Source organism: Capricornis sumatraensis, chromosome 4 (genome assembly GCF_032405125.1).
Source record: "Capricornis sumatraensis isolate serow.1 chromosome 4, serow.2, whole genome shotgun sequence".
In the NCBI taxonomy this organism is placed as follows: domain Eukaryota; kingdom Metazoa; phylum Chordata; class Mammalia; order Artiodactyla; family Bovidae; genus Capricornis; species Capricornis sumatraensis.
In genome coordinates this window covers 154769533-154790087 of record NC_091072.1, presented here as the reverse complement: position 1 = coordinate 154790087, position 20555 = coordinate 154769533, and the positions used below count along the sequence as shown (strand labels likewise).

The following is a 20555-nucleotide window of genomic DNA, read 5'->3' as shown; positions in this document are numbered from 1 at the left end:
TGAATTGTTGAACTGTTGTCTTTGGGAGAGCACTACTGAATCTACTAAAAAAACCCACGAACTCGATCTGCTAAATAATCCCTGCTCTCCCTACTTTTTTTTTGTTTGTTTTGTCCATGCTGCAGGACTTGTGAGATCTTTGTTCCCCAACCAGAGATGGAACCCAGGCCCTTGGCAGTGGTGAAGAGCTGATTAAAGACCCCAATGCTGGGAAAGACTGAAGGCAAAAGGAGAAGGGGTGGCAGAGGATGAGATGGGTAGATAGCATCAATGACTCAGTGGACATGAGTTGGAGCAAACTCTGGGAGACAGTGAAGGACAGAGGAGCCTGGTGTGCTGTAGTCCACAGGGTCGCAAAGAGTTGGACGCAACTTAGCCACTGAAAGCCAACCTTGGCAGTGAGGCCCCTGGGCACTGGACCACCAGGGAGTCCCCCCCCATTCATTTGTGATATCACCTTTTCAACATACTAAGTGCCCATTTGTACCAAGTTCCCATCTGTAGCCAGCTTATGTCTGGATTCTACATTCTATTCGATTTGTTTGCCTGCTTTTTCTGCCACATTGTTTTAATTACTGTGACTTTGTAATATGTCTTAATATTTGGTAGAGCAAGGCTCCCAACTTGGCTGTGCTTTTTTTAAAATGCCTTAAAATTTTAAGGACCTTGATTTTCCATATACATCTTAGGATCAGTTTATGAGTATTTCCCCCCCTGCCCCAAATGCCTTGGGATTTGGGTTGCAATCCTAATGACTATAATTTGGAGAAAATTGACTCCTTTAAGACATTAGGTTAGTTCACCCATGAACTATGTCCGTTTTTATTCTGGTCTTCTTTTTATGTCCTTTCAGTCCATTCTGAAGGAGATCAGCCCTGGGATTTCTTTGGAAGGAATGATGCTAAAGCTGAAACTCCAGTACTTTGGCCACCTCATGCGAAGAGTTGACTCATTGGAAAAGACCCTGATGCTGGGAGGGATTGGGGGCAGGAGGAGAAGGGGATGACAGAGGATGAGATGGCTGGATGGCATCACCGACTCGATGGACGTGAGTCTGAGTGAATTCCGGGAGTTGGTGACGGAGAGGGAGGCCTGGCGTGCTGCGATTCATGGGGTCGCAAAGAGTCCATGGACACGACTGAGCGACGGAACTGAACTGACTGAAGTGTTCTCCAAGAAGGCCTTGTATGCTCTGTTAGGATAATTGAGGGGGAAGAACATTCTACAACTTACAAATGACTTATTTTTATATATCCCCTCTCCCTGGAGCTTTTTTTAATCCACATTTTACAGAAAAGGAAACAGGCCCAGAAGGGTCAAGGAACTTTGCCAAGGACACATAGAAGTGACAGAGCTGAAACCAGGCCCCATAGCCCAGGCCCTGGCATTCAATGCGTCTTGCATACTGAGTACTACATCCTTGCCCCCGGCTCAGCAAGGGCTTAAGTGAACAGATCTGATGCCAGTCAATCTCTCATTGACAAAGGTAAACCATGGACATTTTGCAGGCTGGCTCACGTTTAGTCATTTATTTTAAGACCTGCACAAAGAGACACGCGGCGTAGATATACAGAAGAACAATAAGAATACAGGTCGCCTTGACTTGTTGTGCGAGGGCTTGCCTGGATGAAGATCTGAAGTCCATCTTGCCTGTGCTACTGCTGTGGACCCTGGTGCTAATGGGCACCTTGCTGGTCCCCTGACTGCAGCCTCCTTCTCCCTCGCTGGCGTCCTTGTCCTCAACCACTAGGCACAGGCTGACGGAGGCTGGCCTGAGCCCGCTCAGGGTGGCTGGGTCAGGCCCAGGGAAGCGCTGGCTAAAAGGAATGGTGGTCACTGGAAGGACAGTGGTGACCGCATCCAGATCTTCAGAGGGTGCCTTGCACAGCCTGGCCCATCCCAAGGACCGCAGGCCACCGCCCCACATGGCTCTGGCCACCTGTCCCATGGCCACACCCAGCCTGTCCAGGCAGCGGAGCAGCAGGGACACGGCCGTCTGCTGCAGCACAGCCTGTGGCAGCAGCTCCAAGGCCCTTCTGTGCTCATGGTGGAAGTCGACCAGGCTGTAGTAGGCACACTGGGCCACAGACAGCAGGGCGAGGTGGGCCTCCCATCGCAAGTGCCACTGGAGCCACGGGACGCAGCGGCAGGCTCTGTGCATCAGGGTGGCCAGCAGCTGAAGGCCCCAGCCCCGCGCAATGGTCAGCAGGCGCCACACAGTCTGCTGAGCGGGCAGCAGCACCTCCATACACAGCTTCTGGGCCAGGAGGAGCACCCCCGTCACCTGTAGATTGCTGCCCCAGAAGACGCAGAAGCCCAGCATGTAGACAGGCAGGCAGTGGGAAGCCATGTTTGCCACGGCTGCCTGCAGCCCCAGCAGCGGCCGGGAGAATTTCACCAGGCTGGGCCCACACAGGAACAGGAGCTGCCAGGTGCCTCGGGCCAGCCCGCTCCCATTCTGTGGGGCATCACCTTGGCAGGTGGTGGTGGAGGAGCCGGGAGAGGGGCCTTCATGACCCAGAGGCTCTGTGCCCAGCCTCCCGTTCTGGGGGCATGGAGCTGCCCTCATGCCACAAGCTCATATTAACTGGCCCTCTGGCCCAAACACCCTGTCAGCTGAGCCAGGTGGTTGCGCAACAATCAGTGACAGCACAAAAGATCAGGATGTGAGCTCTTGTCAAAGAGGGAGCATTATTGCCTCAATGGGTAAGGGAGGCAGCCTTTGAAGCTATGAAGTTTAGGTGGGGCCTGCTGTGTTCATGCCCACATCTGACAAATGGCAGCCTGAGCCTTCTCGGAGCTAGGCCCTGCAATCTCGGCCGCCACGAAGCTTGTGGTCTGGCAAGAGAGATGACAAACCTTGACAGTGTATTTAAAAGAAGAGTCATCACTTTGCTGACAAAGGTCCATATAGTCAAAATTGGTTTTTCCAGTGGTCATGTATGGATGTGAGAGTTGGATCTTCAAGAAGGCTGAGTGCCAAAGAATTGATGCTTTTAAACTGTGGTGTTGGAGAAGACTCTTGAGGTTCGTTTGGACTGCAAGAAGATCAAACCAGTCCATCCTAAAGGAAATCAGTCCTGAATATTCATTGGAAGGACTGATGCTGAAGCTGAAGCTGCAATACTTTGGCCACCTGATGCGAAGAGCAGACTCATTGGAAAATACCCTGATGCTGGAAAAGATTGAGTGCAAGAGGAGAAGGGGGCAAGGGAGGATGAGACAGTTAGATGACATCACTGACTCAACGGACATGAGTTTGAGTCAGGGAGATGGTGAAGGACAGGGAAGCCTGGTGTTCTGCAGTCCATGGGGTCACAAAGAGTCAGACATGACTGAGCGACTGGACAACAAGAGAGATGGACATTGAAATACACTCATGACAAAACTGCCTCACTCAAGTCCTCTCTTCCCTCTTGCCCTCATACTTCTCCATTTTTTTTTTTTTTCTCTCTGCTATGAAAGAAAGCAGAGGGATTGAACCTGGGGCCCCGGAAGTGAGAGAGCTGTGTCCTAACCACCAGGCCAGCAGGGAATTCCCCTGTGCTTCTCCATTCTGCTTTTCTGGTCCCCCTAACCTCCTGCTGTCAAGGTTGGTCCACGCTTTGGGTTTTACCTAGCAGCAGAAAATAACTGCCCTTCAATGATTTGAGCAAAACATGGGCCCTTTTCCATTCCTTACTAGGAGTTCCATTTTCAAAAACACTATTGACAGAGGCCCATTTATGAACAGAGTCAGTTCACTTCTTTCCAGACTCTGGATTTTTTCTTTGGATTAAATTAGTAATCAGGGATCAAGTAACCTAACTCCTTTGTTTTGACCTGTTGTAAACAGCTCACCCAGATGGGCTTGGTGTGTCACCCAGATTTCACTGGTCTGCACAGACGTGCTTAACTGTGTATTCCCTGTGGGGTGATGTTCAGGGTGTCATTAGCTGCATCCCATTTTGATCCCTGTAGGAGAACCCCATCTCCCTGGGAAATTTCTTTAAAGCCTTATTCCAGGCACAGTGGACTCCTTTGGCCACTGTTTGTTTTTATCATGTGGATGTTGTGAATCATGTTACTAATCATATTTATCTTTTGTATTTGGCTGGAAGAGGCTTGAAGCCAAAGGGAAGGACTACTCTGGCATGAAGAGTGGTCTATAATGTGTGTTTGGGTGTGATCCTGAAACTGAGTGGTGCCCTGTCAGGTTCCCGGTCATGGAGGCCTTTTTGTCCGCCGTTTCTTGTAGGCAAGACTCCAGCCTCCATGACCTTCCCAGAGTTCCAAAAGGCCAGTTCCAGCAGTTGCTAATCAAGGTAGGTACAGCCAAGAACTTTGGCTGAGGAAAGATTAAAGAGACTGTCCAGTGGTTAAGAATCTGCCTCAAAATGCAGGAGATGCAGGTTCAATTCCTGGTCCAGGACCTAGGATCTCATTTGCCACAAAATAACTAAGCCTCCACACCATAACTACTGAGCCCACATGCTCTGGAGCCACGCGCCACAACTAGAAAGTTCCTGTTGCAATGAAAGATCCCTTGTGCCATAACTAAGACCCAAGACAGCCAAATAAATAAATATGTCAAAGGGGAAAAAAAAAAATTAAAGGGATCAGAGAAGCTCATCAGAGACCCTACACACACCCTTACTCTTATCAGCAACCTCACCGTGATCTGTTGCCATGAAACTCCTCACCAAACTCCCAAGCCCTTTGCCTGGCAAAGCAATAAAGCTTTTCTTTCCCTGCTTCAGCCAAAACCCTCTGCGTGATTCGATTCTGCACCGGTATATACAGAAAAACTGAGCTTTTGGCATCAATCCCTCTTGGGCTTCATATTTCTCTTCTCTCACATCCTTAGTTTCTTGTTAATTTGCATACATCTTGCTGTGTAGCCTTAGACTTGTTCTTGGAAGAAGAGATGATACAGTTAACCCCATAAATGATTCTAAACCTATCAGTTCAGTTCAGTTCAGTCGCTCAGTCGTGTCCGACTCTTTGCGACCCCATGAATCGCAGCACGCCAGGCCTCCCTGTCCATCACCAACTCCTGGAGTTCACTCAGACTCACGTCCATCGAGTCGGTGATGCCATCCAGCCATCTCATCCTCTATCGTCCCTTTCTCCTCCTGCCCCCAATCCCTCCCAGCATCAGAGTCTTTTCCAGTGAGTCAACTCTTCGCATGAGGTGGCCAAAGTACTGGAGTTTCAGCTTTAGTATCATTCCTTCCAAAGAACATCCAGGGCTGATCTCCTTCAGAATGGATTGGTTGGATCCAAGGGACTCTCAAGAGTCTTCTCCAACACCACAGTTCAAAAGCATCAATTTTTCGGCGCTCAGCCTTCTTCACAGTCCAACTCTCACATCCATACATGACCACAGGAAAAACCATAGCCTTGACTAGATGGATCTTAGTCGGCAAAGTAATGCCTCTGCTTTTGAATATACTATCTAGGTTGGTCATAACTTTTCTTCCAAGGAGTAAGCGTCTTAATTTCATGGCTGCAGTCACCATCTGCAGTGATTTTGGAGCCCCCCAAAATAAAGTCTGACACTGTTTCCACTGTTTCCCCATCTATTTCCCATGAAGTGATGGGACCGGATGCCATGATCTTCATTTTCTGAATGTTGAGTTTTAAGCCAACTTTTTCACCCTCCTCTTTCACTTTCATCAAGAGGCTCTTTAGTTCCTCTTCACTTTCTGCCATAAGGGTGGTGTCATCTGCATATCTGAGGTTATTGATATTTCTCCCGGCAGTCTTGATTCCAGCTTGTTTCTTCCAGCCCAGCGTTTCTCAGGATGTACTCTGCATCTAAACCTATACACAGAAGTTAATCTATCCTTTGTAAAAGTAACACTGTGCTGTGCTTAGTCGCTCAGACTCTTTACAACCCCATGGCCTGTAGCTTGCCAGACTCCTCTGTCCTTGGGGATTCTCCAGGCAAGAATACTGGAGTGGGTTGCCATGCCCTCCTCCAGGGGATCCTCCCAACTCAGGAATCGAACCCAGGTCTCACGCAATGCAAGCAGATTCTTTACCATCTGAGCCACCAGGGAAGCCCAAGAATACTGGAGTGGGTAGCCTACCCCTTCTCCAGGGGATCTTCCCGATTCAGGAATTGAACCAGGGTCTCCAGCATTGCAGGTGGATTCTTTACCAGCTGAGCTACCAGGGAAGCCCCAAAAGTAACACTATCTATCCAATATTCCAAAATGGTTATCTTAACTCCTGCTATCTCTGCTTGCTCTCCTAGGTCCCTCACAGTGACTCACACAAATAGTCTCCAGATCCTATGGATCCTAAAGATCTTCTGATTCTGATCGTTCATGTCGACTCTCAGGGTCCTTTTCCTGGTCACCCACCTGATGGCTTGCAAGGAATAGTGAAAGCCCTTCTGCTTTATTCCCATCTTTCAGTTCAGTTCAGTTGTTCAGTTGTGTCTGACTCTTTGCGACCCCATGGACTGCAGCACGCCAGGTTTCCCCGTCCATCACCAACTCCTGGAGCTTACTCAAACTCATATTCATCAAGTCAGTGATGCTATCCAACCATCTCACTCTCTGTCGTCCTCTTCTCCTCCTGCCCTTAATCTTTCCCAGCACCAGGGTCTTTTCAAATGAGTCAGTTCTTCACATCAGGTGGCCAAAGTATTGGAGTTTCAGCTTCAGCTTCAGCATCAGTCCTTCCAATGAATATTCAGGGTTGATTTCCTTTAGGATTGACTGGTCAGATCTCCTTGCAGTCCAAGGGACTCTCAAGAGTCTTCTCCAACAACTACAGTTCAAAAGCATCAATTCTTCAGTGCTCAGTTTTCTTTATAGTCCAACCCTCATATCCATACATGACCACTGGAAAAACCATAGCTTTGACTAGATGGACCGTTTTTGGCAAAGTAATGTCTCTGCTTTTTAATGTGCTATCTAGGTTGCTCATAGTTTTTCTTCCAAGGAGCAAGTGTCTTTTAGTTTCATGGCTGCAGTCACCATCTGCAGTGATTTTGAAGCCCCCCAAAATAAAGTACGACACTGTTTCCACTGTTTCCCCATCTATTTGCCATGAAGTGATGGGACTGGATGCCATGATCTTTGTTTTCTGAATGTCGCGTTTTAAGCCAACTTTTTCACTCTCCTCTTTCACTTTCATCAAGAGGCTCTTTAGTTTTTCTTTGCTTTCTGCCATAAGGGTGGTATCATCTGCATATCTGAGGTAATCGATATTTCTCCCAGCAATCTTGATTCCAGCTTGTGGTTCATCCAGCCCAGCACTTCTCATGATGTACTCTACATAGAAGTTAAATAAGCATGGTGACAATATACAGCCTTGACGTACTCCTTTCCTGATTTGGAATCAGTCTGTTGTTCCATATATAGTTTTAACTTTTGCTTCTTGACCTGCATACAGATTTCTCAGGAGGCAGGTCAGGTGGTCTGGTATTCCCATCTCTTTTAGAATTTTCCACAGTTTGTTGTCATCTACACAGTCAAAGGTTTTGGCATAGTCAATAAAGCAGATGTTTTTCTGGAACTCTCTTGCTTTTTCGATGATCCGGTGGATGTTGGCAATTTGATCCCCATCTGCTGAATGAATGAATGAATCCTTCATTTGACAGATGGGAAAGCTGAGGCCTAAGGCAATATCTCTAGAGGAAAACAGTAGCATGGGAAAGACTAGAGATCTCTTCAAGAAAACTGGAGTTACTGAAGGAATATTTCATGCAAAGATGAGCACAATAAAGAACAGAAATGGCAAGGACCTAACAGAAGCAGAAGAGATTAAGAAGTGGCAGGAATACACAGATGGACTATACAAAACAGTTCTTAATGACTCTGATACCATGACGGTGTGGTCACTCACCTAGAGCCAGACATCCTGGAATGTGAAGTCAAGTGGGCCTTAGGAAGCATTACTACGAACAAAGCTAGTGGAGGTGATGGAATTCAAGCAGAGCTATTTAAAATTCTAAAAGATGATGCTGTTAAAGTGCTATACTCAATATACCAGCAAATTTAGAAAACTCAGCAGAGGCCATAGAACTGGAAAAGACGATGCTGTTAAAGTGCTGTACTCAATATTTCAGCAAATTTGGAAAACTCAGCAGAGACCACAAAACTGGAAAAGGTCAATTTTCATTCCAATCCCAAAGAAAGGCAACGCCAAAGAATGTTCAAATTACTGTACAATTGTGCTCATTTCACATGCTAACAAGGTCATGTTCAAAATCCTTCAAGCTAAGCTTCAACAGTACATGAACCAAGAACTTTCAGATGTACAAGCTGGATTTAGAAAAGACAGAGGAACCAGAGATCAAATTGCCAACATCTGTTGGATCATAGAAAAAGCAAAGGAATTCCAGAAAAACATCTGCTTCTGCTTCAGTGACTATGCTGAAGCCTTTGACTGTGTGGATCACACCAAACTGAAAAATTCTTAAAAAGATAGGAATACCAAACCACCTTCCTTATCTCTCCTGAGAAACCTGTATGCAGGTCAAGAAGCAACAGTTGGAAAAAAAGAAAAGAAGCAACAGTTAGAACCGGACATGAAACAATAGACTGGTTCAAAATGGGAAAGGAGTACGGCAAGACTGTATATTGTCACACTGAAAATTTAACTTATATGCAGAGTACATCATGTGAAAGGCCAGGCTGGAATTGGGCCAATGCCCCACTTTTTCGTCTTTGATGGGTGGCCTTGGAACTGGCGAGTGTGTCAGGTAGCTTGCTGATGTGTTCCAGTGACCACATACTGAGGCTCAAGGTCTAATGGAAGTGGACTAGTCTGTTATCTTGGACCTATTTGGTTTTAATCAGTATGTGGTGTCCTCGGGATTTGTCATTCTTTCAAAGGTTGTGCCCTGCCCCCTTCCCTTTTGTGTCATTCCCACAGCCTGGTGCAGCATCTGACATGCAGCAAGACTCCAGGAAGAATTTCTTATTGAGCAAATGAGTGACTCAGGACCCCAGAGCTCCTCTTCCAGTGAAGAGGTAACTGAACCCTGAGTCTGATGTCATGAAAACCTAACCTAGAATCAGACTTGAGCTCTGTCCTTTCTTAATTGTATGACTTTTGCCAAATTATTCCTTTTTGGCCTGAACTTAGTTTTCTCTGTAAAAGGGGACAGTGTGGGCCATAATTCCTTGTCTGCCATTCTGAAATAAAAAGTTTTGATTTATAATGTTAAGTTTCTGGTATAAAGGAAAGTGATTTGGTCATATATTCTTTTTCATATTCTTTTCCACTATGGTTTATTATAGGATATTGAATATAGTTCCCTGTGGCATACAATAGGACCTTGTTTCTCTATTTTATATACAGCAATTTGTATCTAATCCCAATCTCCCAATTCATTCCTTCCCTAACCCTTTTCCTCTTTGGTAACCATACCTGTGTCTTCTATGTGAGTCTGCTTCTGTTTGGTAAGTAAGTTCATTTGTATCATATTTTAGATTCCACACAGGTGATATCACAGTATTTGTCTTTTTCTGTCTTCACTCAGTATGATACTCTCTGCTGCTGCTGCTGCTGCTGCGTCGCTTCAGTCGTGTCCGACTCTGTGAGACCCCATAGACGGCAGCCCACCAGGCTCCCCCGTCCCTGGGATTCTCCAGGCAAGAACGCTGGAGTGGGTTGCCATTTCCTTCTCCAATGCATGAAAGTGAAAAGTGAAAGAGAAGTCGCTCAGTCGTGTCCGACTCTTAGCGACCCCATGGACTGCAGCCCACCAGGCTCCTCCATTCACAGGATTCTCCAGGCAAGAGTACTCTCTAGGTCCATCCATATTGCTGTAAATTGAATTATGAAAAACTTAAGTCAGTTGGTGGCAAAAACGAATCTAATCTGAATTTTTTAGGCAGCAAAGTTAGCCTTGAACTGTGGGGCTATTTATTCCACTCCATGTGAATATTCATGTCTCTTTACAGAATTAATGTGTTTCATTAAAGAGCTTAGGGAGGATTACATAATATACAGTATGTGCACAATATTGCATGATATTATCTAAAACATGAAAAATGCTGAATTTGGAAAGAGATCTGGCCTCAAAGATTTCCAATAAGGGGCTGAGGACTCTCAACACTGCCACTGGGGGATGGAGTGAAGGTTAGTTGAGAACGTTTTCTTAATAACGGTGTGAGCAATGGCCAGGCCCAGAATCAAAGAATAGAACGGGGTGGGATGGAGGTAGAAGGTGGGAAAGTGTGTGTGTGTGTGTTCACCCACAGAAAAGAGGCTGGAGCAGCTAGTTAGGGCAGATTCTTGGCTTGCAGGCTCAGGAGTTAAGCCTTAAACCAGAGGAAATAACTAGGAGTGGGGGTGAGGAAGGGCACGGAAGTAACCAAAAGATAAGACGATTTTTAGATCTGGATGGACAAGCCTGGCGGCAGGGTGAGCAACTAGGAGACTCCTAGGTGACCACGAGCCCAGGCAGAGATCAGCGAGGGTCCTTCACGCAGAGGATCTGGGAGGCAGGGAGAGCCAGGCTTCGTGACGTCCGGCAGCTGGTGAGGGTTTCGCCGCCTCAGACCTTCAGAATCAAGAGCCAGGCCCCGCAGCCCGATAGTGGGAGGAATGGCCTAGATGGAGCTAGAGGGAGGGGAAATCCCAAATCAGCACGTATTAAAGGCAAGCTGGTGTCGGGAAGAGCCTCTGAGTTGGGAACCAGGAAAACCAGGGGTTCAGTCTTTTCTAACTTTGAGTTGGTGGGGGCTGCGCAACTGATTCCACTTCCCAATATGCCTGCAAAATGGCAACATCGATGATCTAGAGTGCTGGAGGGAAATGATATACCACGTGTGAAAACGCCTCGGAACTGAAGCCCCAATAGGGTTATTCAATTCCAGAGGTGACTGACCATCTCCCTTCAGCGTAATAGCGCGTTTCAACGTTTCTTCAAAAGTTGGGTACTGTCCAACGCTGTAGGATGATAGTATTTTCATTTTATGCGGGCGCGTCCGAGAATTTTCACCAAGTGTGATCCCAGCCGCTCGCTGTAGGACCTCTAAATCCCGCCTACCAAACTGACGCCCTGGTCAGGGCGCAAGCAAGGCGAGAACGAGCATGCGCGGAAATGGAGTCCAGTGTCCGCCCCGCGACCCGACGTCTGCCGCGGGTGCGCGCTCGTACGCCGGAAGGGGAGGAGCCAGACTAGCATTTATATATCTCGTGCGGCCGGCGGGCCGATCTCTACCGGCAGCTTCCGACGGCAGGATGGTATGTAGTGTCATGGCGGCTTTCTCTTTGTCGTGTTGGCATGGCTGAATCCGCGGCACATCGCCGCCATCTCGGCTCACCCGGTGCCGGGGTTCTGCTGTAATAGCACGGGGCACTCAGCGGAACCCGCGGTCAGGTCTATTTCCTGAAAACTCCCGGTACTTGAGGATGGTTTGGGGGCGGCCGAGAGGCCTTGGCTTGTGGGGCCTGGGCCCGACAGTTTTCAAACCATGGACTGACTTCCTGGATTTCGATCTCAGCATTCGAGATTCAAGTCTTGAGCCTTTTGGCAGGAGGACAGTGTGTGCTATTGTTTGGCTCGAGTGTTAAAGAGGTGCAGAAATACAGGCCGTCAGGCTGGGGAGGGTATTCGGGACAGGGGTTGTTGAGGCCTCATTCTGAAACGTCTGGGAAGGTTGGTACAACTCCTTTGGCCTCTAGAGTTGTCAGAAACCAGAAATGATGAACTTATTGACGGGCGGACAGAGACGCTGTGCTGATTGTCATGTTCTGATTTGGCTCTGCCGAGTTCTAGTGGCCTCCATTTTCCAGTTTGGCTCCCGCTGGGAGCATGGGGAATCCTTCAGTACCGTTGTCCACCACGCAGCCCTTTGACAAGAAGTCCCTGGGCAGAGTGGCAATGATCAGAATCTTGAGCGTAAGGCTTGTTAAGCCATTCTTAATGCGACTCTCTGGTGTGTCTTTGTCTTTTTTTAAGAGGAAAAGGGGGGATGGTTCCTTTTTAAGGTATAAGGTGAGGGGTTGAGGTAAATGTTCAATTCAGGTGTGGCTGAATAATGCCTTCTGGATGTGTAATTATGAAGAACTAATTCTGAATGTAAATTTTTTATCTGGGTTGCTGGCGTGGAGTCATTGCTTGAAATCCTCTTGAAAGCTAGGCCTCTGGGAACGAAGCTCCTCAGAAGGTGCTAACGTTCTTCTGTTTCTCTTAGTCTCACAGGAAGTTCTCTGCTCCCAGGCACGGGTCCCTGGGCTTCCTGCCTCGGAAGCGCAGCAGCCGGCACCGTGGGAAGGTGAAGAGCTTCCCCAAGGATGACTCTTCCAAGCCCGTGCACCTCACCGCCTTTCTTGGCTACAAGGCTGGCATGACCCACATTGTGAGGGAGGTCGATAGGCCAGGGTCCAGTAAGTACATGCTGCATCTTTCTAGCTGATGGGAGAGCTGGAGTTGGTGGGAACTGACTAGATGGGGCCAAGCAGTCAGAATGGAGCAGGCTTTGGGGGAGATCAACAGAACCTCTGGACTTCAGAATGGAAATATATTTTAGGATTGATTAGTGCTCCAGAGTTCAGGTGACTGGCATTGTTATAGGCAGAGGGGTGTAATGAAGTCAAGGAGCATGGCGAGTAAATTTGTTAAGAGCCAAAGAATAGAAGGATTCCCCCGCTGGCTCAGTGGTAAAAAAAAAAAAAAAACCTGCCTGCCAAGCTGGAGACCCCTGGGTTGGTAAGATCCCTGGAAAAGGAAATGGCAGCACGTTGCAGTATTTTTTTCCTGGGAAGTTGAAGTAGAAAAGTGACTTAAGTAGAACACGTAGCACTGAGTACTGAAACAGATAGCGTTAGACAGTTAAAATGGTTTCTAGGCTCCGGTGTTACTACCGTACTATATTTAGTATTCTTGTATTCTGAAAGCAATGAGAAATTAGTCTCTAGAGATGGTTGTAACAGACCAGACCTGGAGCCAGACTTAACGTGGTTGAGTAGGGTCCAGATGGTTTTGATTGAGTTGAAAATATCTGCGGGCCAGCTGAACAGTTTGTAGTGAGGACAGGCCTGAGAGGTGCAGACTGCTGCAGACAGTCCTGTGAGGCAGATTGCTGGCCTGGAAGGGCACGTGTAGGGACTCGCTAGTCCGCTCAGCTTTTGACTGCTTACTTTATTTGCAGAGGTGAACAAGAAGGAAGTTGTGGAGGCTGTGACCATCGTGGAGACTCCGCCCATGGTGATCGTGGGCATTGTGGGCTACGTGGAAACACCCCGAGGCCTCCGGACCTTTAAGACCATCTTTGCTGAGCACATCAGCGACGAGTGCAAAAGGCGCTTCTACAAGAACTGGTAAGGGAGCCGCGGCTGGGCTCCCCCTGGGTTGGCTGGGGGAAAGGGCCGTGTGCTGTGTAGGGCGTCAGCTCCATGGCCGACGGCAGGGCAGCTGCTCTCGTGTCAGGCTTAGTTGCCTCTTGGGCAGTTCTCAGGGACAATGGGGGCAGCGTCCCAGGACAGTTCCTTTGGTGTAGACCTTGGGTGCTGCCTCAGTTCAGCAATCCTCTTGGTTACTGACAAGTATGGGGGTCTATGGAGCGGTGACTAACGCCCCCAGCCCACCCCAGGTGTGTGGTCTGGTTAATGGCTAACTTGGAGCAAGAATTTGTGTATCCGAATGTCATGTTTCATTATTAACCTTGTGGACCTCTGCTCAGCTCCGCTCGGCTCTGCCCGATGAGCTCCATCCAGGCTCCGCTTGCCGGTGGAAAAGGCTCCTTAGAAGCCGGCAATGAGCCCCATCCCCACACGGTGCCTGTATGCCTCCCCCTCACCCGGTGGAGGGGTGATCAAGGCTGGCACCTGGGCCCCCTCCCCAACTCTGCTCTGCTCCTGAAGGCATAAGTCTAAGAAGAAGGCCTTCACCAAATACTGCAAGAAGTGGCAGGACGTAGATGGCAAGAAGCAGCTTGAGAGGGACTTCAGCAGCATGAAGAAGTACTGCCAGGTCATCCGTGTCATTGCCCACACCCAGGTGAGCTGGCCAGGGCCAAGAGGAGGGTGACTACCCACTGCTGCCTGTCTGTGAGGGCGGTGGCCTACGTGGTCACCGGTGGCTTTGGGGGGACTCTGTTATCTTCTGAATTGATTCTGTGCTCAACGTTTTGTGCCAGAGCTCATGATTTCAGGAATAGTAAGATTTTCAGGTCTTTAAATGTATTTTCCTGGTGGGTGAGAGACCGTTAAAAGCAACACAGTCCAGCCAAGGCCCTGCCTTGAGACCTGGGTTCCTGGGGCCAGAACCTAAGGACACAGGGTGGCTTGAGAAGGCATCCAGTGGCTCCACGCAGGGCTTTTTGTTACCAGCAGAGGGCACTGTGTCCCCAGTGAATCTTACTTAGATAAAACCATGCCCCGTTTTTAGGAAAACTGGTTGAAGGAATTGGTGAGTCATAACTTACGTAGGTAGTCTAGCACCTAACTGAAAATAGTGTTGAGAGGCTGACTTGAGTTTGCACTTCAGACCTGGCTTGAGTTGAATTAGCTTTAGCTTTTAGTTTTCTGAGTTAGACTGGGTGTAATCTGGGTTGTTAAACCTGTGTGTTTACCTGTCATTTCTAAGTGAAGAGTAGTCTTGTGTGGTTAGTGGTGACACATTACCACAGACTCGTGCTGTGTCCACTGAAGGTAGCTCAGTATTATAGCACTGGCCAGCTTTTAAAAAGCTTTGTTTAGATTTTGTTCCTCATAGCTTGTATTTGCAGTGCTATACTGCTGTTTTAGTGGCTTATTGGCAGTTAAGAGCATGCTAGACGGCTAGGGTAAGCCAGAGCAGGTACCCCAGAGGCACTGGCCCAAAGGACCAGTCTGGAACAGGGAGCTGGTTGGTGGAAGGTTCTTGGTGTTTGGCCCGGCTTGAGGTCCTCTCACGCTGAATTCCCTGTGCATTTCTAGATGCGCCTGCTTCCTTTGCGCCAGAAGAAGGCCCACCTCATGGAGGTCCAGGTGAACGGAGGCACTGTGGCCGAGAAACTGGACTGGGCCCGCGAGAGGCTTGAGCAGCAGGTCCCTGTGAGCCAAGTGTTTGGCCAGGATGAGATGATTGATGTCATTGGGGTGACCAAGGGCAAAGGCTACAAAGGTGAGCTTTGCAGTGGCCCAAGTTGCTGTGGTTACCCTGGGAGAGTGATGTCGGGCCCCCCTGTTGAGTGATGAGGCCCTGGAATGAGTGCTGGGCACAGCGCCCAAGTCAGACTGCGGAAATGTTCCTTGCTGCCTGCCTTCTGAGAATAGCTCTGGTCAGGTGGTTGGGTCAGTGAATGGCTTTCGAACACACTTCAAAACGCTGGGCTCCGGGCTTCGTAAATCCTCTTGGGTCCACATGATATTCTGGTACAGGAATGATTCTCTAAGGCCTGATCTTGTTGCTGAAAAGGTTTATGTCTAAGCTGATAATCACCTTGGATGGATGGAGGTATAGAAAGGGAGAGGATTGTTGCAGTCAGGTGTTGTATTTCTTTGGACAAAGTACCACGAACTGAAGTTGGGCATTCATAGTACGAAAGGGCCAGTGGCATGGTGTTAACAGACTGTCTCTCCCAGGTGTCACCAGCCGTTGGCACACCAAGAAGCTGCCCCGTAAGACCCATCGAGGGCTGCGCAAGGTTGCCTGTATTGGGGCGTGGCATCCTGCCCGGGTGGCCTTCTCTGTGGCTCGGGCTGGGCAGAAAGGCTACCATCACCGCACTGAGATCAACAAGAAGGTGAGGTGCACGTGGGGCCCCTGTGGAGGCTTAAACTTTAGGGGAGCAGAGTGGCTCCGTTATTGGGGGTTGTGGGGGGTTCTAGTCCTTGTCATCATCAGTCCGTTGGGTGGAGCCTCACATGGACTTAGTTGCTCATGCCTGGTGGCACAGTTGTGACTCGTTAGTGTCCTGGTTTGTAAAGTGCCATCCTTGAAGGTGATTCTGGTCAGGTTGAGGATGGGAGCCTCGTTTATCCTCTTCTGTCCCATGCTGTTGGAGAGGCCCCATCCCTTATTTCCCTGGATTGTTCGGCCCAGGCAGCTTTTCTTTGCTACAAGCCTGGGACGCCCCATCATGAGGGTCAAGGTCATAACTGCTTTCCCAGAGTCCTTTGTAGGCTCCCCTGCCCCCAAGTTGGGGAATCGTTTGTCCCTAATGGCAGTCCTTGCCTCCAGTCAGCTTGAGTCCCTGCCTTGTTTTCTTGTTAATCAAATATTTATGCTCATTTCTTCCTTCAGATCTATAAGATTGGTCAGGGTTACCTCATCAAGGATGGCAAACTGATCAAGAACAATGCCTCTACTGATTACGATCTGTCTGACAAGAGCATCAACCCTCTGGTGAGTAATGGGAGCTGTCCTTGCAAATCCTGTCTGGTCTGGCGGGGGATTTCCCTGAGTCCCAGGCCTCCCTTATGGGATCAGGATCAGTTTTTCCCCACAGTTCACTGGTCCCCTGGGCAGCATCCAGCCACAGTGGGGACTGTTTGCGGGGTGGGGCCAGCTGTTCAGTGATGAGACCCTGGAATGAGCGCTGGGCACAGCGCCCGAGTCAGACTGCGGAAGTATTCCTCGCTGCCTTCCTTCTGAGAACAGCTCTGGGCCCACCAGGACCAGGGTGTGGGTGTGGTCAGATCTGGCTACAGCCTCATGCTTGATCTGTGCTGACCCGATGACCTTGCTCCTTCCCAGGGTGGCTTTGTCCACTATGGTGAGGTGACCAATGACTTTGTCATGCTCAAAGGCTGCGTGGTGGGAACCAAGAAGCGAGTGCTCACTCTGCGCAAGGTGAGGCTGGGAGGGGAATGCCGAGCTCTGTTAGGGGAGCTGGTTGGGAGGAATAGCAGGAATTGCTATGCCTGACGTTTTGGGAGGAGAAAATTCCGTGTGGCTTGGCCCAGATGTTTGTTGCTTGCCTATATATATATATTCCTCATGTGTATTCTCACCTCATCCCTCTAAGATGAAGGGCTATGAACTAAGGTGGTACAGGGAAAGGCTTGGCTCTCTAACCTTCCCCTCTTGGCCCACAGTCCTTGCTGGTGCAGACCAAACGGCGGGCCCTGGAGAAGATCGACCTCAAATTTATTGACACCACCTCCAAATTTGGTCATGGTCGCTTCCAGACTGTGGAGGAGAAGAAAGCTTTCATGGTAAGTACTTAGCTTGCTGCCCTCAGGCTGGGGTGGGGGTGGCTTTCAGCTGCTATTACCTGTCAGCCTGCCCTTGTGGTGCTGATACAGAAGGTGCTTCTTTGTGCCAGGGCTGGGGAGACCATTCCAGAGTCTGACCCACTGGGGTTGGGAAAGTTGTGACTGCTGCCTTCTGCCTCTAACGTTGCTGGTTCTCTCTCCACAGGGACCACTTAAGAAGGACCGAATTGCAAAGGAAGAAGGGGCCTAATAGAACAGATTATACAGCTGGTAGAATCTTAATAAAATTATTTTCCAGTGACATCTGCCTCTGACTTTGCTTTCTCAGTTTTGGCCGCTTCCCTTGGGCCCTCATGCTCCCTGGGTCCCCCCAGCTCTTTGCCCTACCACGGTGGCCCCAGCCTTGTGAAGATGAGCAGAAGTTGAGAGCCAGCCAGTCTGGGGAGTGAGCTTGGTGTGAAATGTTTGTCATTGGGCAAGGTGTCTGGGTTGCTTGTGTGGCAGTGCATGAGGCAGTGGGGATCTGGAGTCCTTGTCACCCACTGGCAGGGCAGACCCTCGTTCTGCTGAGTGTCCAGCTACATGGTTTAGTCAGTGATCACTGGAGGGATTCCAGTTGGGGCTTGCTGAGGTTCTTTCATAACCGTCAGCCAGATTCTGGCTGTGGGAGAGAATGGATGTCAAGCAGCAGAAGGGTCTGCATGTCCCTTGGGGCTCAGAACAAGAATTTGCTTTGTGGAAGGCCCTGGTGATTAAAATTGACTTCATTAGAATGAGAATATGGGTTGGTTGGGGGTTAAGTGTTTGGACCTGGCTCACACGGCTGGTCATGTTATCGAAACCCTGTTTGCATTCTGGTCTCTGTCTGGCCCGTGTTGTGCTGACCATTGTTGAGCATCTGGCATCTTGTAGGCCAGTCAGCAAACAACTGGGAGATGGTGAGGGAAGCCTGGAGTGCTGCAGTGCATTGTGAAAGTCAGTCGTGCCTGACTCTGACCCCATGGACTGACTACAGTCCATGGAATTCTGCAGGCCAGAACACGAGTGGGTAGCTTTTCCCTTCTCCAGGGTATCTTCCCAACCCAGGGATCGAACCCAGGCTGTTGAGAGCTTGGTTCCTGGACCTCTGCGCTGGCTTCTGGGGTCTCGCCCACCCTTTGGTGCAGTGAATCCCAGCATCCCCTTTCCAGTCCCAGCTGCCCATATCATCTGTCTAAGTGGCATGTTTTGCCTTGGCCCCACCTAAGCAGGGCAGAGACCACAGCCCCCGCACTTCTGACATCCCTGCCCAGCCCTGCCCAGCATCTTGGCAGCTGGCTGGTTCTGGTATTCTCTGAGCCTTGGTTTTCTATTCTATTGGAGGAGTCGTAATGGGAAGATGGGCCCAGTGAGCGTATGTGCTCTATTGTGTGACTGACCCAATGGACTGTGTAGATGCCAGGCTCCCCTGTGCCATTTTGCAGACGAGTCCAGGAGTGGGTTGCCATTTCCTTCATGGGATCTCCCTGACCAAGGAACCTAACTCAAGGCACTGCGGGTTCTGTCAGGATTACTGGAGGTGGCCTGAATTGAGCCTCTGGTTCTCAATAAACATGCCCCCCACACACCACCCCCTCCCCCCTCCACACTTGGTTGGGTTCTGTGGTAGAGGAGGCTGAGCAAGAACCCTTAAGCCTGGGGCCCCTCCCCACCATCTTTGCCCAGCTTTCCTGGAGTCCCTTCTGAGCTGAGTGGGGCAGTGGGCCTCAAAGCCCGCCTCTGCTAGTTTGCTACCTTTGCAACACCCATCTTCCCAGGACCCGGGCCCTGAGCTGCACTCAAGGCTGCAGCCACCAGGGGGCAAGAGTGGGCAGCACCCCGTTGGGACAGCCTTGCAGGAGGGCTCTGGACTGCAGGAGGCTCAGTTCCCTCCTCAACCAGGGCCGCTTCAGATGCCCCATAGTCCCCGGAGTCAAGCCCGCAGCCAGAGAGGGTCAGGACCTGCCCGAAGGCCACCAGGCAGCTCTGGCAGATCCAGAGGATGGGAGCTGGGTTCCTGGTCTTGTCACTGCAGAAGCTTCTCTCCCGTCCTGGGGAAGGTGCTGAGATGGTTGAGGCCCCACCTCATTCCCTCGCCCACCCCAGTTGCCCTTGGCCTCTGAGCCCGGGGGCCTCCGCGGACCTTATGTCAGCCCTGGAGCCTAGCTGCCCATCCAGCCCAGGTAGGAAAGGCTTTGCTTGGCTGGGCCTCACTCCCTTTTAGGAATCTGCCCAGTTGTAGAGGATGACAACTGTAGAGATGGGGTCCAGAGACCAGGCTGATGGTGTGCGCACATGCATCCGACAGCAGAGACAGACCACACCCTCCTGGCCCCACACCTGTGCACAGAGAGACTTCAAGAGCAGGCTTGCTTGACTGAGCCCCTGTCTGCCGACCATCCTGGTATCTGCATGTCCCCATCCTCTTTGTTTCTGCCCTGCCCCTGGCCAGGGAGTGATCTTGGGCACCTCCCAGATCACAGATCTGAACCTCAGCCTCAGCTGATTGGAGACTGACACCTTGGCAGTGGGGGTTGTGGGACCCAGTGCAGAAGGTGGACCCAGTGGGTGCACAGAACCGCTGGAGCTGTGGTCAGAGTGGTGATTTGGGCTTCCCAGGGGCAGCAGTAAGCCCACCCATGTGTGTGGGATCAGCTTCACTCTTAAGAAACCCTGAGTGCCCGCCAGTCACACAGGTGCTGGGGAAGCCGTGCTGAACTTAGAGGCCCAGCTCTTGAGCTTTTCCTCTAGTTGGGGAGGGCAGACAGTAAACACTGGCAAACAGGACAGTTTTAGAAGTGACGAGGGACTTCCCTGGTGGTCCAGTGGTTAAGACTCCGAGCTTCCACTGCAGGGGGCTACAGATTCTATCCCTGGTCGGGGAAATAAGCTCCTAGGCTGTGTCTCACAGCCTAAAAAATTTAAAAAAAATATAGCGTTGGTCTGCTAAGGTTTATTATTTAGATAATAGAAGCGATGGATGCTTTGGCCCTGAATCAAGGCCAGCAGTTTGCAGAAGCTGTCAGTGTTAAGCAGGAGCCTAAAGAAATCTTTGTATGATCTGTTGGCCTTTTCAGAACTTTGAAATAGTTAAATGATTCAAAAGAAACATCGGAGTCATTGCTGATAGATGTGGCGTAATACTTACTTGTAGTTGATTAATGCATTTGTTAGTCGATTCCAGAATTTAGAGATCCCTGATATAACTTGGGGCTTCCCAGGTATCTCAGTGGTAAAGAATCTGCCTCCCAATGCAGGAGATATGGGTTCAATCCCTGGGTTGGGAAGATCCCCTGGAGGAAGAAACGGCAATCCACTCCGGTATTCTTGCCTGGAAAATCCCACAGACAGAGGAGCCTGATGGGCTACAGTCCATGGGGTCCCAAAGAGTCAGAGAGAACTGAGCATACACACATGATTTAACTTGTTCATTAGAATTA

At 49.8% G+C, this 20555-nt stretch overlaps 1 protein-coding gene and 5 non-coding genes across 6 annotated transcripts; all 6 read left to right on the top strand.

Annotated features, from left to right (window-relative positions):
* The first annotated feature begins 11650 nt into the window (after positions 1-11650).
* On the top strand, positions 11651-11714 carry LOC138079410 (small nucleolar RNA SNORD43). The gene has a single exon (XR_011144882.1). It is a non-coding gene; the product is annotated as a small nucleolar RNA SNORD43 (small nucleolar RNA).
* Positions 11715-11767: 53 nt separating this feature from the next.
* On the top strand, positions 11768-17396 carry RPL3 (ribosomal protein L3). Its single transcript, XM_068971545.1, has 10 exons — positions 11768-11854; positions 12150-12342; positions 13107-13275; positions 13819-13954; positions 14875-15061; positions 15523-15683; positions 16184-16285; positions 16637-16732; positions 16978-17097; positions 17303-17396. The coding sequence occupies exons 1-10, from the start codon at positions 11768-11770 to the stop codon at positions 17345-17347; spliced, it is 1296 nt and encodes a 431-aa protein (XP_068827646.1). The 3' UTR covers positions 17348-17396.
* On the top strand, positions 13763-13818 carry LOC138079440 (small nucleolar RNA U82P). Its single transcript, XR_011144908.1, has one exon. It is a non-coding gene; the product is annotated as a small nucleolar RNA U82P (small nucleolar RNA).
* Positions 15121-15214, top strand: LOC138079433 (small nucleolar RNA U83B). Its single transcript, XR_011144904.1, has one exon. It is a non-coding gene; the product is annotated as a small nucleolar RNA U83B (small nucleolar RNA).
* Positions 16448-16541, top strand: LOC138079432 (small nucleolar RNA U83B). The gene has a single exon (XR_011144903.1). It is a non-coding gene; the product is annotated as a small nucleolar RNA U83B (small nucleolar RNA).
* Positions 17397-20100: 2704 nt separating the features above from the next.
* LOC138079421 (small nucleolar RNA SNORA2/SNORA34 family) lies at positions 20101-20229 on the top strand. The gene has a single exon (XR_011144892.1). It is a non-coding gene; the product is annotated as a small nucleolar RNA SNORA2/SNORA34 family (small nucleolar RNA).
* Positions 20230-20555: the final 326 nt, after the last annotated feature.